This window comes from Asterias amurensis, chromosome 5 (assembly GCF_032118995.1).
Source record: "Asterias amurensis chromosome 5, ASM3211899v1".
In the NCBI taxonomy this organism is placed as follows: Eukaryota; Metazoa; Echinodermata; class Asteroidea; order Forcipulatida; family Asteriidae; genus Asterias; species Asterias amurensis.
The window spans coordinates 23,824,009-23,844,390 of NC_092652.1; the positions used below are offsets into that span (position 1 = coordinate 23,824,009).

At 38.6% G+C, this 20,382-nt stretch overlaps 2 protein-coding genes across 4 annotated transcripts; one reads left to right on the forward strand and one right to left on the reverse strand.

The window, feature by feature from the left end:
* Positions 1-98: 98 nt before the first annotated feature.
* On the reverse strand, positions 99-9,965 carry LOC139937135 (uncharacterized). Of its 3 annotated transcripts, none has more exons than XM_071932144.1 (13): positions 9,890-9,965; positions 8,873-8,986; positions 7,933-7,969; positions 7,301-7,352; positions 6,644-6,902; positions 6,007-6,344; positions 5,091-5,168; positions 4,409-4,489; positions 4,068-4,258; positions 3,201-3,258; positions 1,695-1,766; positions 685-811; positions 99-152 (listed from the first exon to the last, which is right to left on the reverse strand). In XM_071932144.1, exons 2-13 carry the CDS (start codon positions 8,980-8,982, stop codon positions 101-103), a joined length of 1,455 nt encoding a protein of 484 aa, XP_071788245.1. In that variant the 5' UTR covers positions 8,983-8,986; positions 9,890-9,965; the 3' UTR covers positions 99-100. The 3 variants fall into 3 exon arrangements, with proteins under 3 accessions (XP_071788245.1, XP_071788246.1, XP_071788244.1); XM_071932145.1 differs by having other exon boundaries at positions 4,409-4,486; positions 5,091-5,171; XM_071932143.1 differs by having other exon boundaries at positions 5,091-5,171.
* Positions 9,966-10,150: 185 nt separating this feature from the next.
* On the forward strand, positions 10,151-20,276 carry LOC139937103 (F-box/LRR-repeat protein 17-like). Its single transcript, XM_071932103.1, has 7 exons — positions 10,151-10,319; positions 10,746-11,718; positions 12,000-12,111; positions 12,546-12,677; positions 13,066-13,173; positions 13,855-14,062; positions 15,893-20,276. Exons 2-7 carry the CDS (start codon positions 10,775-10,777, stop codon positions 16,159-16,161), a joined length of 1,773 nt encoding a protein of 590 aa, XP_071788204.1. The 5' UTR covers positions 10,151-10,319; positions 10,746-10,774; the 3' UTR covers positions 16,162-20,276.
* Positions 20,277-20,382: the final 106 nt, after the last annotated feature.

Genomic DNA, 20,382 nt, shown 5'->3' on the forward strand with positions numbered 1-20,382 from the left:
ATTTAGTGAAAGGTTAACAAAATATAATGCTTCTTACTGGTTCAATGGGTTGCTTGAATGGATCCACTGAACAAAGACGTCAGATGCTCAGGTTTATGCTTTATTTCTCCTCGTCTGCATTTTCAGCTGAGTCACTTTCCTCACTGGATGAACTGAAAACAAAAATATATGTTATTACAGTGTATAAGGGGTCATTTAAAATAATCAATGTTGAATAAGATTTTTTTTTTCCATAGACAGGTCAAAAGAAATAAATGAAAACAAAAAAATCAGTTTACCATGTTTACAATTAAAAAAAAAAATTAATACAATTAAAATAATCAAAATAATAGAAAAAAAGCCAGGATTTGGAAAAAGGGTTGCTGGAAATTTAAAACCTGGGTGTCCATACTATTCACTTACAATACTATTACATATTACTGATAAAACAGGGTTTTCAAATTTTAAACAGGGTGTCATAATGACAGCCAGACACTCTGACAAAACTTGTGTTCTACAATTTTATTGAGCTGTGTACAAATAATGCCTGCAGGAAGTCAAAACTCTTTGGCTCATTCGTGAATATATGTGATGCAACGTGTTTGGCACAAAGCACCTTATCCACAAAAAGTCCTGTCAGGAAATCTGGAAGAGCTCTGTCGAAACCAAACCATCCACTGCCGTGTAAATCATATTTGAAAATACCTATCATCGTCATCGTCTGATTCATCATCATCGTCTGAATCATCATCATCAGAATCCTCTTCATCAGAATCATCGGAATCATCCGAATCATCCTCGCTGCCGCTCCCCCATAACTGGGCTTCTCGTTCTAAATTAGACAAAAATTATTTTAAACGAAAACAGGTAAAAAATTCTCTAATCAGCACACACTTAATTTAATAATAACAAGTTATACTGAAAACTTTTTACTTACATACTTATAAAATGACTGAAAGCCCCTTACATTCATGACTGAAACTCAAAGTGCGATAAACAATAAATTAGCAACAAACTGAAGGACGAAATAATCAAAGAGCACCAGCTGAGCTATCTAGCCCAATGTTGGCAGTCTCTCTATTTTGTCAATATCTTTGTTCATGGGTGCCAGTCAGAAGCCACACAACCTGTAACTGCTGTATAGCCAGGGATCACACCCAAGTATTTGATACAACCCAGGAAGCACTAACAGAGGGATCACCTTTGCCACTTTTGAACAAACAAAAACAGAATTTGACTGAGTACAAAATAATTAGATTTCCAAACTGTTCATGTAGATATTGAAAACGTTCTCTTTAAAGGCAATGGACACTATTGGTAATTCCTCAAAATAATTATTAGAATAAAACCTTTCTTGGTGACGAGTAATGGGGAGAGGTTGATAGTATAAAACATTGTGATAAAACGGCTCCCTCTGAAGTGCCATAGTTTTCGAGAAAGAAGTAATTTTCCACAAATTTGATTTCGAGACCTCAGATTTAGAACTTGAGGTCTCGAAATCAACCGTCTAAACGCACATAACTTCGTGTGAGAAGAGTGTTTTTTTCTTTCATTAATATCTCGCAACTTCGATGTCAGATTGAGCTCAAATTTTCACAGGTTAGTTATTTTATGCATATGTTGAGATACACCAACTGTGAAGGCTAGTCTTTGATAATTACCAATAGTGTCCACTGCCTTTAATGTCTTTAGCAACTACAATATTAATTGTTTACCTCTCTTAAGCATTTCTTCAATCAGTGGTTGGAATTGTTTGGCCTCAGCATTCTCAGGTTCATACAACAGAACTGTGAAGGAAAGTTTTGAAAAAGAATGTAAATAATCATCATAAAGAAAACATTGTAAATTTTGTATTACATAGGCCTACTTGGATAAAAATATTAAGACAAAAAATTCATAAAACGGTAAATTACTTAGTTTAGTAAGCTATGTAATCTTGCACAAGGAGTATGGCAAAACCTAAAGGAACACTTTGCCTTGGATCGGTCAAGTTGGTCTTTGAAAAGCGTTCTGTAGCCGCTTGTTATAAAATGCATATGGGTAGAAAGATGTTGAAAAAGTAGAATACAATGATCTACACAAACATGCCTTGAAATTGCGCGTTTTTTTTTTACCTTGTCGACAAACACGGTCGGCCATTTATAGGAGTCAAATTTTTGACTCCCATAAATGGCCGACCGTGTTAGTTTGCGACGTAGAAGGAAAACCGTGCAATTTTGAGTGATACTTGTGTGGATCATTATATTCTACTTTTAAAAAATCTTTCCAACCATATGCATTTCATAACAAACGGTTTCAAACCCTTTTTATAGACCAACTCGTCCGATCCAAGGCAATGTGTTCCTTTAAGAAAGAATTCTATTTTATGGTTTGGTTCCAATTTCATGACTCTGCTTACCACGAAACTCTATAGCCCATGGAATCATATACTGTACATTACAGGGCGGCCTAAGCACAGAATTCTGTGGTAAGCAGTGATATGAAATTGGGCGCTATTGGTTCAATGGGACTCTAAACACCGAGGCCATGGGCACCAGCATGTTGGAACAAGGTACTTTGGCCAATTTTGCAATGATGTACACACAGGATCTCGGAGAGGGGTTATTTGGTTAATTTTTGCAATCTACAAAAGGTAAAACACAACACTAAAATCTGGACTGATTTACACATGAATAAAGTGTAGGCCTAACTATAAAGTATAAGAATACACAAGACATTAGATACAACTTAAAATTAATAGCATAACAATAACATAAGACTTCAAATTCAATAGCAATTCAACAGTGATTCCAAAGAACAAAGATACAACAATAAAATCTTTGACTTGAAGGTCATTAGCAAATGGGCAATTAAACAGCGGTTCAATAGAATAAAGATATACAAATAAAAATCTCTGGCTTCAAAGTCAATAGCAATTAAACAGTTAGTCCAAGGAACAAAGATATGAAGAGCAAAATTGATAAACACACAATTTGAGACATAAAAAATTCACAAGGCAAATATGCAATCAGAATTATTTCAAAAGGCACAAAGTTACATAACATAAAGGGAAATGGAAACAAAGCAAAAATATAAAATATACAATGCAATTAAAATCAAGGCAACAAGCACTAAGTTACACACTTGCACATGTAGGAAAATGGTGTGTACACTTTTGCACCTTTCACAATATCATCATATCCAATATTCTCAAGCAAATATCCTTTTTCGATTCAACTTACCCATCTTACAAAGCTTCTCTGCATTCTCATAGTCTTCCTCCATGACTGCTTCCAAAAACTGTTCATCAAATGGCAACAAGACATGTTTGAATAAGTATGAGCTGCTTTGGGTTGCGACCGACTAGAGCTTCATGAGCCATTTTGAAGCCAAATACTGAAGGTATACATCCCAGCTATGAAATGGCTGGAGCAGCCTCAGCCACTACCAGTACCACCATTGGAACATAGGTTTAAACAAATCCCCTCATTAAAGGGAAGGTACACGTTTGGTAATTGTCAAAGACCAGTCTTCTCACTTGGTGTATCCCATCATAACCATAAAATAACAAGCCTGTGAAAATTTGGGCTCAATTGGTCATCGAAGTTGCGAGAAAATGATGAAAGAAAAAACACCCTTGTTGGACGAAGTTGTGTGCTTTCAGATATAAATAAAAGACTTCTAGCTAGAAGTCTTTTATTATTTTAGTGAGAAATTACCTCTTTCTCAAAAACTACGTTACTTCAGAGGGAGTCGTTTGCCACAATGTTTTATACCATCAACAGCTCTTTAATGCTCGTTACCAAGTCAGTTTTTTGTATTGAGGATTTACCAAACGTGTCCCTTCCCTTTAACTTTGTCCTACAATTAGTCAAGGGAGAAAAGTGCCAGGCTGAGGAAAATCTTACCTATTACTTATCTATTTATGAACTTCTAGTTTATAGAAAATTGTACGAGAAAACATATGTACAAAGATATTACAGAGAATACACAAAAAATTAATAGACAGAGAGGTAAGGTTCATGATAAAATCAATTAATTACAGTAAAAAACCCAAAGTTGATTACTGTGTTTTTAAATTTCAATGGCACAGCTGAAGAAGTACTTACCTCTCCAAGAAGTTGAAATGGAGCTTTCTCCTCCTCCTCCTCCTCATCTTCATCACTGTCTTCATCTTCACCCTCACCATCTTGACCCGTCTCAGCGACATCACTGGTTGAGGTCGCATGAGCTGCAGGTTTTACTTCTGGTTCTTCAGGATTATCAGCATTGTCGTCCACACTGCTGGGGTTTTCTATCGCTGATGTGGAAAATTAAAAAAACAAAATAAATGTGACAATTTGACAATCATCATCATTTGGCAAAGACTTGCGTCTGTGGCCGCCTCATCCTCCAATTGTAATGAGGGCGCACTCCTGGATCTCAAATTGCCAATCATGAGTAAACTTACCGCTTGCTGTGGACGATGACACTTGACTGTGAGTGACGTAATAAGGATCATCATCTGCTGTTGAAGAATTTGTTACTGCTTCTGAAGAAATATTTAATAAAAAACAAAATAAAATATTTATAAAAAAAAACAGGGTGAAATTTGAGTGGCAGAAGCTATAACAGACATTTTATTTGGGCTATGACGGTCTTGCAACAATTAATATATGAACATTTATCATTTTTTACAAAACTTAGTGCAAAAGAAAACTCTGATCTGATCCTGACTTAAGCTGGGCTGTATGGAAATGCCTCAACCAACTCAGATTATGTACTGGTGGCTGCAAAGTAACGCTCAAGAAATGGGGCTACATGTATCTGATAGGACAAGGATGTGACCTGGGCCCAATTTCATGGCTCTTCTTACCGTAAGCACAGAATCGCTGTTTAATGCAGGGAATTCTGTGCTTACGGCAAGCGTATTTCACGGGTTAGCAGCGAATTTTGGCTTCTGCGCGTGCGTTCTCCATGCTACTAGGCATTCTAAGCTTACAATGCTAGCGCGCTTGCACGTAAGCGTGGAATCGTGATCGAAAGCGCAGAATTCGGCGGTAAGTAGAGCCATGAAATTGGGCCCTGCATGTGGTTCAGAACCACAGACAATGGGTCACATACTTAGATGTCCCCTACTGGAGTTAACTTACCACTTGCTGCGGACGATGACACTCGACTGTGAGTGACGTAATAGGGATCATCATCTACTGTTGAAGAATTTGTTACAGCTGCTGAGGATAAAATTATAACAAAAACCTTAGGACATTTTGTTTGGGCTATGATGTGATAATTTATGCGTGTTAATTACTTAAATCGACAAAGAGTTCTGCTTGCATTGTGTTCTAGTGAAATCATATGAAAATAAAAACCAATATTCTGGAACAAAATTTACATGTTATATATATTTTGACATAATAAAAAACATCTACTATAAAAATTGTTGCCTTTCTCAATGGGTTCCATGAATGCCTGGGTCATTTTTGACAAATTATATCAAAATGTTACAAAAACAGGCGCAGTTACAAATTAAAATTCTACCAACTTTTATTTTGGTACTCGATTAGAATTGCTGATTTTGCAAGAACAGTTGACATAATGATCTATACTAAATGATTCTAAAAATGAGAGCTTTAAAGGCACTAGGTTATTACTCAAAATAATTATTAGCATAAAACCTTACTTGGTAACGAGTAACGGGGAGCAGTTGATTGCTGTAAAACAATGTGAGAAACGGCTCCCTCTGAAATAACGTAGTTTTCGGGAAAGAACATTTTTTTTCTACGAATTAGATTTTGAGACCTCAGAATTAGATTTTGAGGTCTCGAAATCAAGCATCTGAAAGCACACAACTTTGTGTGACAAGGGTGTTTTTTCTTTCATTATTATCTCACAACTTCTCAACGACCAATTGAGCTCAAATTTTCACAGGTTTGTACTTTCATGCATTATATGATAAGATACCGCAAGTGAGAAGACTGGTCTTTGACAATTACCAATAGTGTCCACTGCCTTTAAAAACAGTTGATTCCTACATAAAGTGTCTCTTCCAAACTTAGATAAATTTACCTGTAGCATTGTTTGAACTCCCGTGACTAACATAATATGAATCTGTCTCTACTGCTTCTTTAGCTGGTTCCCCTTGAACTTTGACATCTGCCCTCTGACCCTCGGTCTCTTTGACTGTCAACTGTTCCAGTCTCTCGTCAAGACCAACAGAGTCTTTTGAGCTCTCATTTGAAGTTCCTGCATCGGTTTCCTGTGTGTTTAACCTTTGACCCTGCTGCTTCCTGTGCGGTGAGTCTGTACTTGTGTGGATGGATGACGATGGAATGATGGAACCGTTTTGTAGGATGGAACGGTTCTGGACGGCCTTGGCTAGTTCTTCGTTTATTGGCATGCCATGCCTGTAAATTAAAGAGTAAGAATTCTCAGACCAACATTGAACGAGTTTGGCTAATTCCACAGCATAAACTTCAGACATTTTCAACCCTATTCTGATTGTAACTGCTCCAATGGTGATGATCAAACAGAAATTAAGAGTAATTAAGGGGTAAAGGTCAACCACACCACCATGGACAGTGCACCGTATCAATACCTCTTGTCACTAACCCCTGCTACGGATGTTAAAAAACAAGACTGACTGGATCCCTTCTAAAGATTCTTCCTTCCCAACTGAACCTGAAGAACCAACCCCCACACTCACTGCTCAAAGTTCCTCTTGACCGTCGGAAGATAAACCTGCCTCCTCGGTGATTCTGGCGTCATCCTGTCCATCTCGACGCTACTGCTTCTCTTCATCTCCCCGTGTCCCCTCTGTCTGTTTCCTGCCGCCTCATATTGCCTTCCTTGCTGCTCATCATGGAAGCCGAGACGGCTGTGAGATCCAGCACTGTGGGTCTGCCGGGAGCCCTCATCGTTGACACTGTTGGTGCTCAGTCTGCATGCGGATCTGCTGATTTCTTCTGCAATATTTGAAGAAAATAAAAAAGAGTTATGAGACTCCTTCCCAATTTCTTTAATACAAGTTGATACAAATCCATAAGTTTTTAAATGTCATTGGTACTGGAGTATTAAACAAATTAATAATAAAGAAAAAAAAAAAAATACATTTTATTTTGACTTTTTCAAGTAATAAACCACAAGGGAAACTGACTGTGTAAATTTTTAATAATATTTGTTTGAACAAAAATAAAATTGAATAGAGCGGGATTTGAACCTATGACCTTTGGATCAATGTGCCGGCCCTCTATCTAGCACTAATGTTGGTGGTCAAGCGTCAAGTCTGTAGCATAATTGTAAAAACAGTTGCAATACTGAATATAATTTTGATTTTATGAAAATGATATTCTGTATTTCTTACCTTCGTCAGCAGGAAGAATCTCTAAAGAACTACCCCCTCTTTTGATTGGAGACTGCAGAGGGAAAGTCAGGGAATGTAAGGGGAGACAATCATTAGTATGAAATATTTGGTGCCAAGTTATTCTTGATCTCAAAGCTTTTGGTATAAAGTAGACAGAAAAGAAAACCAGGAAATGAAAGGGGAGGGAGACCATCATTATATGAAGTATTGGTATTGAGTGTTTCAGCATTGGTCCAACCATGGGAATTCATCTAGACTGAACAATGTATGTTCCCATTAAAACACAAATCACGTTGACGAAACACTTTGATAGTAATAGACCCTTCCCATGAAATATGTAAAATGCACATAGCGCGTGCGCACTAACGTTTTGGTTGGCAAAATGAGGGAACATCGCGCTGTTTGTACACGGCTAATGGGTGCGTGACGCAGACGCGACTGCGCGTCTGCTTAGTGCACAACTCTATGGTGTTTGCCAACCAACAGGGTCTGTACGCATGCGTGAATGTAATTAGCGTATTTCATGGGAAGGGTCCATTAGTAACATGCAACAAAACTGTTGCTGAAGAAATTACCCAACCCAAACAAAACCCAGAACCCATTTTTAGAAGTTAAATGTAAATTATACGCACTGGTCTTGCTGGACGCTTACTGGTGGAGGAGGAGGGTCTGCAAAAACAAAGAAATTAGAAAAATAATAATTAATATTTGAACACTTTGGTAGTTCTAAACGAAGAGAAAATGGTAACAATTATTACAGCTCATTACGTTACAATATATTTAACAAATTCATTACTGTAACTTGTAAAGGATTGCTTCAAAATTATGAGTGCCATGTAGGTCCTATGTAACAGTTTAACAACTTAAAAGGTGCAGCCACAAACATTAAGCACTAACAGCCACTCCCAGAAACCCTGAGGCGAACCCCTTCTTCACTTTGGGTTCTTTTACATGCATTACACAACACATGGGACCAAAAGCTACATCCCACCCAAAGGAGGAAGCAATAATGGTTAAGTATCTTGCTAAAGGCCACTTGAGGTTTCAAGTCCACACTCACTGATCAGCTAAACACCAGAGCTTGAGTTCACGACCGCACAACACGAGCACCCCTACATGTACACCCAGGGGTCGAAATTGCCACTAGCCCGCTAGCCCGGGACTACCAGATTTACAGCCGGGCTACTGATTTTTCCAGTTAGATAGTCCGACGGGCTAGTGGAAAAACAATGCAAAAAATCATCATTACAAACAACAAAGAACTGTGCTATGGTGTATTGTAAAGTTTAAGCCGTGACTCGAGACATAATGTGTCTTTTGGGCTACCAAAATCTCATCAGGGCTACTAAAAATTATTGGTTACTAGCCCTGCTGACTACCATGAAAATACACTTAATTTCGACCCCTGACACCACACCTTGGACCAGCAGTTAGCTTTTTAAGTGTATACTCATCAAGCATCCATTGTGCTTGACCACTCGGAGCGCTAGCCTAGCTCCGGAAATGTAGCATTTTGTTCATTTTTAATGGTAAGCCTACTCTCTTAGTCTTATAACAACTACAGTGAACTACCTCGTTGGGCTACTGCGACCCTGTTCCAGTACAATCATAGAGTTGGGTGTCCCACTACGGCTACCAGACTGTCGACTCATCATTGCAACGTTGTTGTTTTGATTCTGCATCTCACTGATTAAGAGGCAAAGAGAAACGAGTCATAAACTGGTTGGTACTGTGAGTAACTCAGGTACCCGGTACTAGGAGTAAGGACTGATCCATTGGGCTGGGTGATCTGTACTCCTAGAACTATGATATATGAGGTTCTAAAAGAAAAAAAAAGAAACAATCTGGAACATTTCAGATGAAGTTTTTTACCAGATCGGTATCATGGCTATCGATTTACTGTATTCAAGTTGTAAAAAGTAGATGACGTATTGCCAACGATAAAAGTGAATTTCTGGTACCACGATATTAGGAGATCCACGGTATGAGATGCTACACTACAGTTTGCAAGCCATTGGACACATCCGGTAAACAGTACTCGTGATGCCTAAGGCCCACACTTCGTGTATCACAACTTCTATATAAAAATCACAAACCTGTGAAAATTAAGGCTCAATCCGTCATCGGAGTCGGGAGAAAATATTGGGAAAACCCACCCTTGTTTCCGCACTGACATGACATTTGTTTTAAAATAGATCCGTATTCTCAATATCGAGAATTGATATTGTTTTAATGTTTTCTCAAAAATTAAAGCATTTCATGGAATAATATTTCAAGAGAAGTCTTTCACCATTTCCTTCTGTAAACCCTGTAAGTTATTTGTAAATCTGTGAACTTCTATTTTTTTTTCTGTACCGAAAGTAGGCGTAGGCCTACTCCAAATTATAAAAATGGCTTTAATTTAAAAAATTTAAACTGAACTTCACTCCACTCCACTCCACTCCACTCCAGTCATGCCAGTCAGCAGTTTTTTGATGATTATTAGGCCTCAAACAAGAAAATGATGTCATCAAAAGCTGTGGTAGTGCAAAATGTCAAAGTCATTCATTTAAAAATACAAGACAGTTTAAATTTGTGTGTTAAAATTACCTTTTTTGCCTGTCAAACTCAAAATTTCATTTCAGCGTTCCGTCGCCATAAGAGATGATTACGCCCTCAATCGGCAACAAAATTGTTATGACCAAATTGGGCCGCCGCGCAAGCCAGCATCTTAAATTATTTTAGTCAAACACCGTGTAGGACCGTCAATTGTGTTCACAGCGAAATTGGTATCAACACTTGACTGCACACGTTGCGACGTTGGGCCAATCTGCAGGGACAGAAACTCTAAATGACGGTCAATGACTCAACTAAAGTTTAGTGCTTCCCCTCTGTTCATCCAACCAAAATAAGCAATAAACAACCATCGACTCGAGCATGCAATGCATGTTTTTGTTTTTTTTAGTTTGTGAATGGAGATTATATGTAAAAGCGGGGTTGCTCTATTTTCCACAGCTGTTCATGCCCACACTTCCTTCATGTAAGTGAGACTTGTTGCAGGAGTTGGCCTACATCTGGTTCAGTTACTTTCAATAATCAATTTGATTGTTGTTTTGTTTGTGTTATTTTAGGGGGGGGGGGACTGGGCCCCCCCCCCGGGGGTTGGGATAAGTGCTAAGCTTTAATTTAATTGATTGGAAATTAATGTCCTTCATGAATCCATCATTCCGTGGAATTTCCATGATTGAAGTTGAAGCATGTTTGGAGGATTGAATTGGGGGGGGGGGGGGGGGGAGAGGGTTTTGGAGGGTGTTTTGTAATTTTAGTAATAATTATCAATTTGATCAATAAACGCTTCCCTGGGTCGACCCCGCGGTGGAAAACTGTCAAAAATCTTTCCCACCCCAACAAAATCCAATGTTAATTTGTGTATTAACCAATGTTTCATTCCTGTTTTCTCAAACAGTTTGTGGTGAGCCTTAAACACCGGCTACGATGGAGGATGACCGTTCAACAGACTCTGATGAAGAAGGCGAGAGAACAATGCTGATAAACCCAGACCAAAGGAGAGACCAAGATGAAACTGACACTGGGTGCTGTGTACTGTCAAATAGAGACGAGCATCAGCCGGGTAGCAGTGGTGTCCCGCAAGAACCAAAAGGGGTTGACTCAACGGTCTCTCGCATAAGTTCGCCAAAGGCAGAGCAGCCAGATTCGTCAAAGAAAAACACATGCAAAGCCAAGTGGTCGTTCAAGCAACGCTCATGCATGAAGACCTCTGAGAAACGTTCGCTCTCCAGCTCCCAGGAAAATCTTTCAAGCGACCTACCCAGAAAGAATGTTAAGAGTTGCCATAAATTCATGAAGTATCTTTTTCCGTCGTCGTGTGAAGCGAAGAGGAGAGAGCGAGAAAGGTTACTAGGTCATCCTGAGGATCAAGTCGACAACGATGGTTCCAGAGGTGATGATGATGAACCATCCACATCATTTGATATGTCTTCAAGAACTTATGGAAGTGTCTCTGCAACGAAACATGAAACCCTTCCAGGAAGTTCCTCTCAGGTTTCAAAGGAATTTGAAAAATGCAAACAGTGTTCCTGCGTTGACGGCGATTCTCCCGTACCGTGTGGTCACTTTAACCTCTTACCCCCTCAGGTAATCACGCACATCTTCTCGTTTCTCACCGTTCGTGAACTGATTTGCACTGCAGCGTTGGTCTGTACACACTGGTGGAGAATGAGTCAGGCCTCCTGCCTGTGGCTTGAGATCCGACTGTGTGATCACAACGCCAGCGTTACCGACGAGGTGTTGATCAGTGTGGGCTCACGTCATCGCAGTGTCAGACTCCTGAACTTGTCCGACTGTCTGAAAATCACCAATAATGGACTGTCGAGGGCGCTGTCTTATTGTGGAGTACTGCGTGAACTGTATCTGATCAGGTAGACATTTTTTATGAGGGTTGTGTGGATGTTGGGGCGGGGGGGGGGGGCGGAGGGGGGGGGACATTGGTACTTAATTCTGATATTTTCAATCCTGTAACGGAATAACAGAAATGTAGGTCTGCCCATTGCCCATGTGCTAGATTTTCTCCTTCTTTTCAATTGTAGAATTGATATTCTGCCTGTTTTAGCTTTGTTGTGACTTTCCCCTTATGCTCAACTTAACTTTAATGCACAATGACAAACTTTCCTTATTCCTATCTTTTGGCTGATATTTACAGATGTTCCCAGCTGACTGAAGGAGCTTTTCTCTCTGTTGCCAAGCATTGCCTGAATCTGATCCATCTTGACTTATCAAGTTGCACTGGACTCACAGATCAATCCCTGAAGTCGGTATGTATGCGGTCTAGCCGGTACCCCTTTGTATAGATTCCATGAGGGCTTGGCCAGAATCCGGTAATTTTAATATCCACTGGACCACTGGCCAGAGTCTAGTAAAAAAAACAGACAATACTTAGGACGATCAAATCTTTTTTGTTGGACTGGAGTGTTGGCTCTAAAAAGAACCGGAGTGGTCTCGACTTTGAAACAGTATACATGTACTCTGGTCGTCTTCAGTGTGTCCGCAAGATTACTATTTATTTATAGTTTCTCATATTTATCCACACCATGCAAAGCTTTTAACAATACCTACTGGTACTTGCAAATTTCGGTTTTTTCTCTTGTAAACTACACACACTACTTTATTGAGTCACCATCTTATGTTCAGCATTATAATATTATTTTTTTTTCATTTTGTAAACCGTACTTGTATTGTGATTCTTTAGATTGCAGAGCAGTGTCCCCGATTACAGAAGTTGCGTTTAAAACAGTGCCCTCATATATCGGATTTGTCTCTGCAAGTTGTTGCGTCAAGCTGCCGACGACTGAAAGTACTAACATTGACGGATAATGACAAGGTTGAGTAATTGTTAAATCCCTACTTTTAAAACAATCTGGACAACTTTCTGTTAAATTAGAAATGAGTAAAACAAAGTTTTGATCTTTCGAGCCCAAAACCCGCCTTTTTGAAAACAGTGAAAAGATTTAAAAGTTTGAACTATTTTCATGCAGCTGGGATGACTAATTGTCCTTTCACAGTCCTTTCTACAAAGTGCGGATACTGGTCTTTGACATATACCAGTACTGCTCATGTACTTGGCAAACCAGCAAATCAAGTCTGAATTCTACACACACTTTCTTTAAATAATGTTGATGATTATCCTTGCATTGAGGATAAAGATATCATTTTATTTGTTGAAAAAATGCCTAATAAGTACACATTGTTATTGTTACTGATGTTATTAGATAACGGACGTGACGCTTGAATCTCTCGCGACACACACTCACAACCTTGAGATCTTGTGTCTACAGAACTGTGGCATTCATCCTCCAGGAGTAATGCAGATAAGCAAGGTAACTGTTCAAAAAAATATCTTCCTTTTTCCTCCTTAAGATTTCATGTTTTAACATCCTGTGGTTGATCCATTCTGTGTTCGAGAAATACGCAAAGCGCGTGATCAAAAGAGTTCATGTTTTCACATCCTGTGGTTGATCCATTCTGTGTTCGAGAAATACGCAAAGCGCGTGATCAAAAGAGTTCATGTTTTCATATCCTGTGGTTGATCCATTCTGTGTTCGAGAAATACACAAAGCGCGTGATCAAAAATTCATCAAGTCATTGAGCAACTGGTCCCCTCTTATTCTTCTTTGATTTTATGCCATGTCTAACTGTATACAGTTAATAGGTTGACCATGTAAAGGTGATTCATTTGAAGTGGATTGCATAAAAAAAACTTGCCTGCTTGGTAAAAACTTTCAAAAACTTTTTGAATCATGTACGCACAGCAGTGATTTTTTGTTGAGCCAGTCAGCGTTGTAATTCAGTGTTTCCCTTTCAAAGGGTTGCGTAACCAACAACCGTTTTGGTTGAACTTTCCATTTCTTCACTTAAACAGTTATTGGTTACAGCCCCGAAAAATTCCCCCAGGGCCAGGGGTTAGTGACGAGGGGTATCGATACGGGGCGATGCCGATGCACTCAGTATTCTCAGAAGAACAAATGGAGTAAAGAGCCTTTTTTTTATTCCCGTCACAGCTACAGCATCTTAAGAAGCTGGACCTGAGCAACCTGTCGACTCTCACACCAGAGGCTGTGAAATTAGTGGCCAAGCACTGTACATTGTTAGATACACTCAATCTGAGTCTGTCTAAGGAGGTGAGCGACGACAGCGTGTCGTGCGTCGCTGTGTCTTGTAAGAGGCTGTCGGTGCTCTTCCTCATCTCCTGTTCAATCACTGACAGAGGTAAGATTGAGCTTGTGTAATAAAAAATGGTGACTACCTATTGACCCCTTGCACGCGCGTCACACGCGGCGACTGATCTGCGCTCACCATGTTGGTGGGCAAGTTAGGTTTATGTGTATTAATGCCGCGTCACCTTAAACGCGCACTTTCACTGCATAACGCACATCATAGAGTTATATATATAAAAACGTACAGTGAAATTGCACACCAGTATGGCGCATTCAAGATTTTTTTTATGACGTCAGGTGAAATGGGTCAATATGATAAGAAATCAGTCGGACATGACTGGTGGCTTGGCTGCACCTACATGCAGTCTGAACATTTGACGTCACAGGCGCGTGAATAACGCCAGAAACCAGCCTTACCGAATGTTCACCTTTGACCTCGAGTTCATTTCACACAGAGATTTGCAGTCAATTCACCAAACATGTATACATACATGTATTACATAGTGTGAAACAACACTACATGTTGTACACGGCATTATGCACACCTATGCTGCTTGCAGACTGTCACATACCCAGGACTCAACCCAAGCATAGACCTTCAGTATTCTACACCCACCCCCTCGACACACACACACACACGCAAGAAAACTATGATGACGCTTCTCATTTATATTTACAAATTTATTTACATTTTACTTTCTACAATATTTACAAGCTCTCTCATTAATGTTACTCGGGTCTGCCTTCCTCTGACTTAGTAAGGGGGGGGGGGGGTGTTCCGTCCTTCTCGTCTAAACGGTGCGAGATCTCTGTCCACCTTCCTCTTCTCAAGTACGCTTCTCCCAAGGCACAAGCCCTGTACATAAATACATAATGAACACCATTCTAACTACTCGGTCTATTTACAACAAGTCATCTCACAATATCATAAAAGAATATAAACTTTTTTCTCAAAGCCTTTGTTCCACTCGGGCCCATTATTAAATACCGCAAGAATAGGGAAACATAATTTTAAATTCGGTTGGCTAACTCGCCCGTCTTGGATATTAAATCACACACTCTTTGCATTGTTTAAAGGTTGGACAACTTCCTTCCAGTGACAATAAATAAAATAAATTCTCTAAAACTGTACAATAAATGCAGAGTTCCACTTTAAACTTAACAACAATTACTATAAAGTTAACTTACAGGAATACTGGCGAATCCTGGCTTTCTCGAAGTTCTTCTCAAAATCTCCACATATAAAATATTTATTAGCAAGCGACACTCCACTGAAAACTATTATTGACTTGAACTCTCACTAGTTCTCACTGCCTAAGGCTGGCTATGCCCTCTCTCCTAAGGCTCGCAATTTCAATCTCCTGGGCTGGATTCACATCCTCTCCTCAAGAAGCTCTCATGTCGAATGCCTAAAAAAAATATATATTATATTCCCATAGGGTCTACACACCCTCCCAAACAGAAAAGAAACTTAGGAATTTTATTTGTATTCCCCCTGAACTTTTTATCCCTGCTCGCTCAAGCCTGCTCATGAATATTCATTGTTCAAAATAACCCTTCACTTCACCAATCAAAACCTACCTTGAAGTCACACTACTTCTTTGCATAAAATAAAATGGCTCACCAAGTTTAAGGAATTTCGAGGCGCGGTTTGGCCACTCAAAAATAAAAACTTGTTATCTTACACGACAAATTTAAAGTACTGTACATACACTCTGGCCATACACAAATTATATTATGTTACTCTATTACCGTAAGATCTGGAGTAATTTCGCTACTTTTATTTCACTCTGTGACACAGACGGGAAATCATGCAAGCTTACACACCATCACCTCGCAACCAATCATAACCATTTCTTTTGATTCTGTTTCTATTTTACAGCTTTGTTCAGTATCGGTGAGAACAGTCTGCAACTTGAGCACCTAGACATCAGCTGGTGTTCCTACATCACTGGCAAGGGTGCGGCCTTTGTATCCTCACGCTGCCCTCGCTTGAAATATCTTGGTTTGATACGCTGCAACAAAGTTAGCGACAACGTGGTAGAGGGGTTGGTGAACGATCATCCCGGTATACATTACAGCACATTCCTATTGGATAGCAAGAGACTGATTGATAAGGCCAGAGAACAGGGTTTCGTCACATTAGAATGAGCTCAAAATCAAATTTGATCCTCTTGAAATAAGAAAGCCTGGGTATTGTCCGAGTCAAGCGACTTCAGCTATGGCTATGGTCATTGGCAGCAGCGACAACGTTGAAGAAGGCACCTTTTCAGCAATCCCTCAATACTGAAACATTGACTGGCTCTGGAGGACTGAGCAAGTCTATGAATCTGGTTCAAGAGCCACACCGATATCTCTTCTCCAATCGTATGTGTTGCGATATCAGCAACTACGTTAACAGAAAGAGCATTGCCAAATAAGACTAGGCGATCCTCCACACCCAGTCCAAAAAGTAGTGCTTGTATGCCCTGCTTCCCCCGGACTTCCCTGCCTAGGTTTTCCCATGGAAAACCAGAGGGACCTTGACGGGGCACAGCAATTTTCCTCAGGTAAGGGGCACTTCTATGAGGGTTTGTACAGTATTGGAACCTTACACGGGGCACCAAGGCAAAGCACATGGATTATTGACAACCGCTGTGGGTGCAGTGGTTTTGTTTAGGCACCTGTCGGAGCATCCCATCCATCAGTGCTGTGGTTTTAAACGCAGCTCTTCATGCTAGCATAAGATAACTTTGTCACAAAGATAAACTTGAAAATCACGACACTGGGCAAAATACAATCGTCGTCCTGAATGGAAGTGCTTTAGTTTCATTTAATACAATAACAAAGTGCACCAACAAGTTGGACAAATCATGGAGAAACTATTTGATACCGCACAAGTATTAATTGTTTTTGGTGTTGATTATTTGATTAAATGTTAACAGTTGGAACAAATTCTGCAATTGATAAAATGAACAAATCAGGTGAGGAGATTTTTAAGATGACGAAGTGTTTTCTACTTTTCAATTAATAATATTGCAGTATAGAAAAGTAAACTGGAAACTACTGTTTAAAGGGAAGGTACACGTTTGGTAATTGTCAAAGACCAGTCTTCTCACTTGGTGTATCCCAGCATAACCATAAAATAACAAGCCTGTGAACATTTCGGCTCAATTGGTCATCGAAGTTGCGAGAAAATGATGAAAGAAAAAACACCCTTATCGGACGAATTTGTGTGCTTTCAGATAAGAATAAGACTTCTAGCTAGAAGTCTTTTATTATTTTAGTGAGAAGTTACCTCTTTCTCAAAAACTATGTTACTTCAGAGGGAGTCGATTCCCACAATGTTTTTTATCAACAGCTCTCCAATGCTCGTTACCTAGTCAGATTTTATGTTAATATTTGTTTTGAGTAATTACCAAACGTGTACCTTCCCTTTAAAGTTTTTATTTATTTAGCCATTTCCTGTTTTTGTTTACAGGCATACATTTAGCGAGATACGTTTGTGCCCTTTGAAAAAACCTGCTTGTCAAATTTTTTAAATTTTGTTCATTTGTTTTGCTTTTACACTGACATGAGGATTATCATGTAAAAGTAATTTGTTTGATGAATTCTGTTTTAGCTTCAATCATGTACAGCAGATCTGTCCTTCCTCTATGAGCAGATCATGCTTATAACAAAATATGGTTACACTCCTTTGACTTGACATACCTGTTCTGACACCCCCCCCCCTTATGTTCCTCCACCCCTAGTGGACTTTCCTACCCTAAACTTAAACCATACTCTAGCACACAAATAATCTGCAGCCGATTGTTCACAAAACGCTAGGATTAAACCAATCTCGAGTTAGCATGAGTTAACTTAGGATTGGTCCTTTGCCTATGAATAAGGAACTTAACTGGTCCTAAGTCCTAGGATTAATCCTAAGTTAGGAAAGAGTTTGGTGAAATCGACGGCAGGTTTGTTTGGGTACAGGGTTGTTGGAACGTATGGGTGTCGGAGTACAGAGCAGTCACAAAAAAATTTGTACCACTTTTGAATTTTATGGGCACAATCAAATAAACGCAGTCTGTTCCTTCCACACAGCGTACCAAATCATCAATTTCAATCAGTAAAAAAACCAAAATTAATATTCTTTATCCCAGATGCAAATTTAACATCTATTATAGCGTTGCGGTACCCGCTGCCAAAACATAGGATTCGAACTGCCTCTAGCTACCGGGCAATCTCGGTAGTCTAGTTGGTAAGACACTGCTCTAGAATTGCAAGGGTCGGGGGTTCGAATCCCACCCGAGTAACATGCCTGTGATATTTTTTCACAGGACTCGGGGGGGAAAGTACTGAGTATACAGTGCTAACACACGTCGCTGTGTGGGTAAAAAAAAAATAATAATAATAATTCCAATCAGATTAAGTTTTTTCAAAAAGGACTCTTCTCCATTATGGATTAGTAATTGTGGGCATTATAAATTCTTAATACAAGAATGTTCAGACATTTTGCTAATAATATTTGTAACAAAATATTTTTTCTTGGAATAAAATTTCAACATACTTAAAGTCACTAAACTCTCTGTGTTTTACATTATTTATACTTTCAAAATATGTTTTAAATATTTTTCTTATACACAAATTTACAGATATTTTTCAAACTATTTTTTTAAAGGCTTTCTTGAGCCTGCCTTATACATGTTACACAAATTAAAAGTGTGAAAGTCAACTTGATGAAAACAAAAACCCAAGCACTGATCAACGGGCAACAACAACCTCTAAACACAAAGTTCCTCATACATACTCGAGTAAATTTTACCTGTAGAAATATTAAAGGGTGAATAGTGTACACCATATAATGAGCAGTGTTTGATTATACACATAAAAACTTCAAATTTGAGGTCAGATGTGCTTTCTTATAAATATTCACTACAAATATTTTGCCCCTTTGCTTCACAAAAGACTGCAAGTCTTGCAGATATTTCAATCTTAAAGGTAGAGTCATAGGCAGCATTATCATAAAAGATACAATAAAAATCACCTGTGAAAGTCTAAGCTGAATACACTGTCTACTTGCTGAGTATCAACCGCATCTCTCACCACATTATTTAGGACAACACGGATATTTGAATTTTCAACCAACCCTCCAAAATCAGAGAAACAGTTCATGTATTTATTGTTTTTTTGATTCATATGTTTTTGGGGTGTAAAATTATCCAAACCATAATACTTCGAAAGGAATCCTTTTCCAAAATAGTTTTAACAGCTACAGTGCATCACACACCAAGTAAGTCATTTTTTGGCTCACCAAAGTATGACTCTACCTTCAACTTATAAATTCAGATCAAATGTGAATTTTCTTTGAAGGGAATCCTTACTCCTAAAAGTTTAAACAGCTATAATGTATCTCACAAAATAATTTGTGTACTTGCCAAAGTGTGTTCCTACATTAAACTAATAAATTGACATCAAGAATTTTGCGCCTTTTCTTCAGAAAAAGATTGTGCAAGTCTAGCCTGCACAGATTCTAACATTAGAGCACAAAATTGATTTTTTTCACAGGCAAAAGTGCGGGAACTTGGATACCCGAAATACATCAAAGAATTAAAACTGTCTTTAAAGGGTTTATGTAACTTTTGTAGGACAAAAAACACAATGTCCACAGATTTACACTAAACTTACACAGTTTGAAGATAATGATAGTAGAAAGCTTCCCTGGAAATATTACGTGCTGAGGTGCTGTAGTTTTTTGGGAGATGAGTAAAACAATGTCATGAAAATAATTTTTGTCCCATGAGACGAAAATTATTTTAATCATTTACAAAAATATTTTCATGACATTTTTTTACTCATTTCTCAAAAACTACAGCACCTCAGTTGAAGGGAAGCTCTTCAAACCTCTTCAAAGGCTCTTCAAACCCTGTAAGTTTAATGTAAATCTATGGACATTTTGAAAAAGTAACCAAATCCTTTAAATTGTCAGTCAATTCCAAGGCATCTCTTCATCACAAAATAATATTTCTATCCAGCCTTCTCTCAATCTTTAGGGCAAATAAATATGGCATCATATGCCTGCAAAACCAAAACAGAGACTATTTCACAGCACAGAGTTCTAAATATTACTTTACACATTATGTACATGGTTTAAAAAGTGCATAAATATAATATATTTCAACTGGTATTTGGGAATTCACACACCTTCACAACATAAACACATTCGATGATATTAAAAGTACCTTTACACATCAAATCACACACAAATCTCAAGGAGTAAAAAGTGTGTACAAAAAGTTAATTTGTGCACCGTAAAAAGTTACTGTTTTTATTCATGTTGAAAAAGATGAACACGATTTTGATTTTGAGAATAAAAAACAACATACACTGAACATCTAATAGGGTTCATTA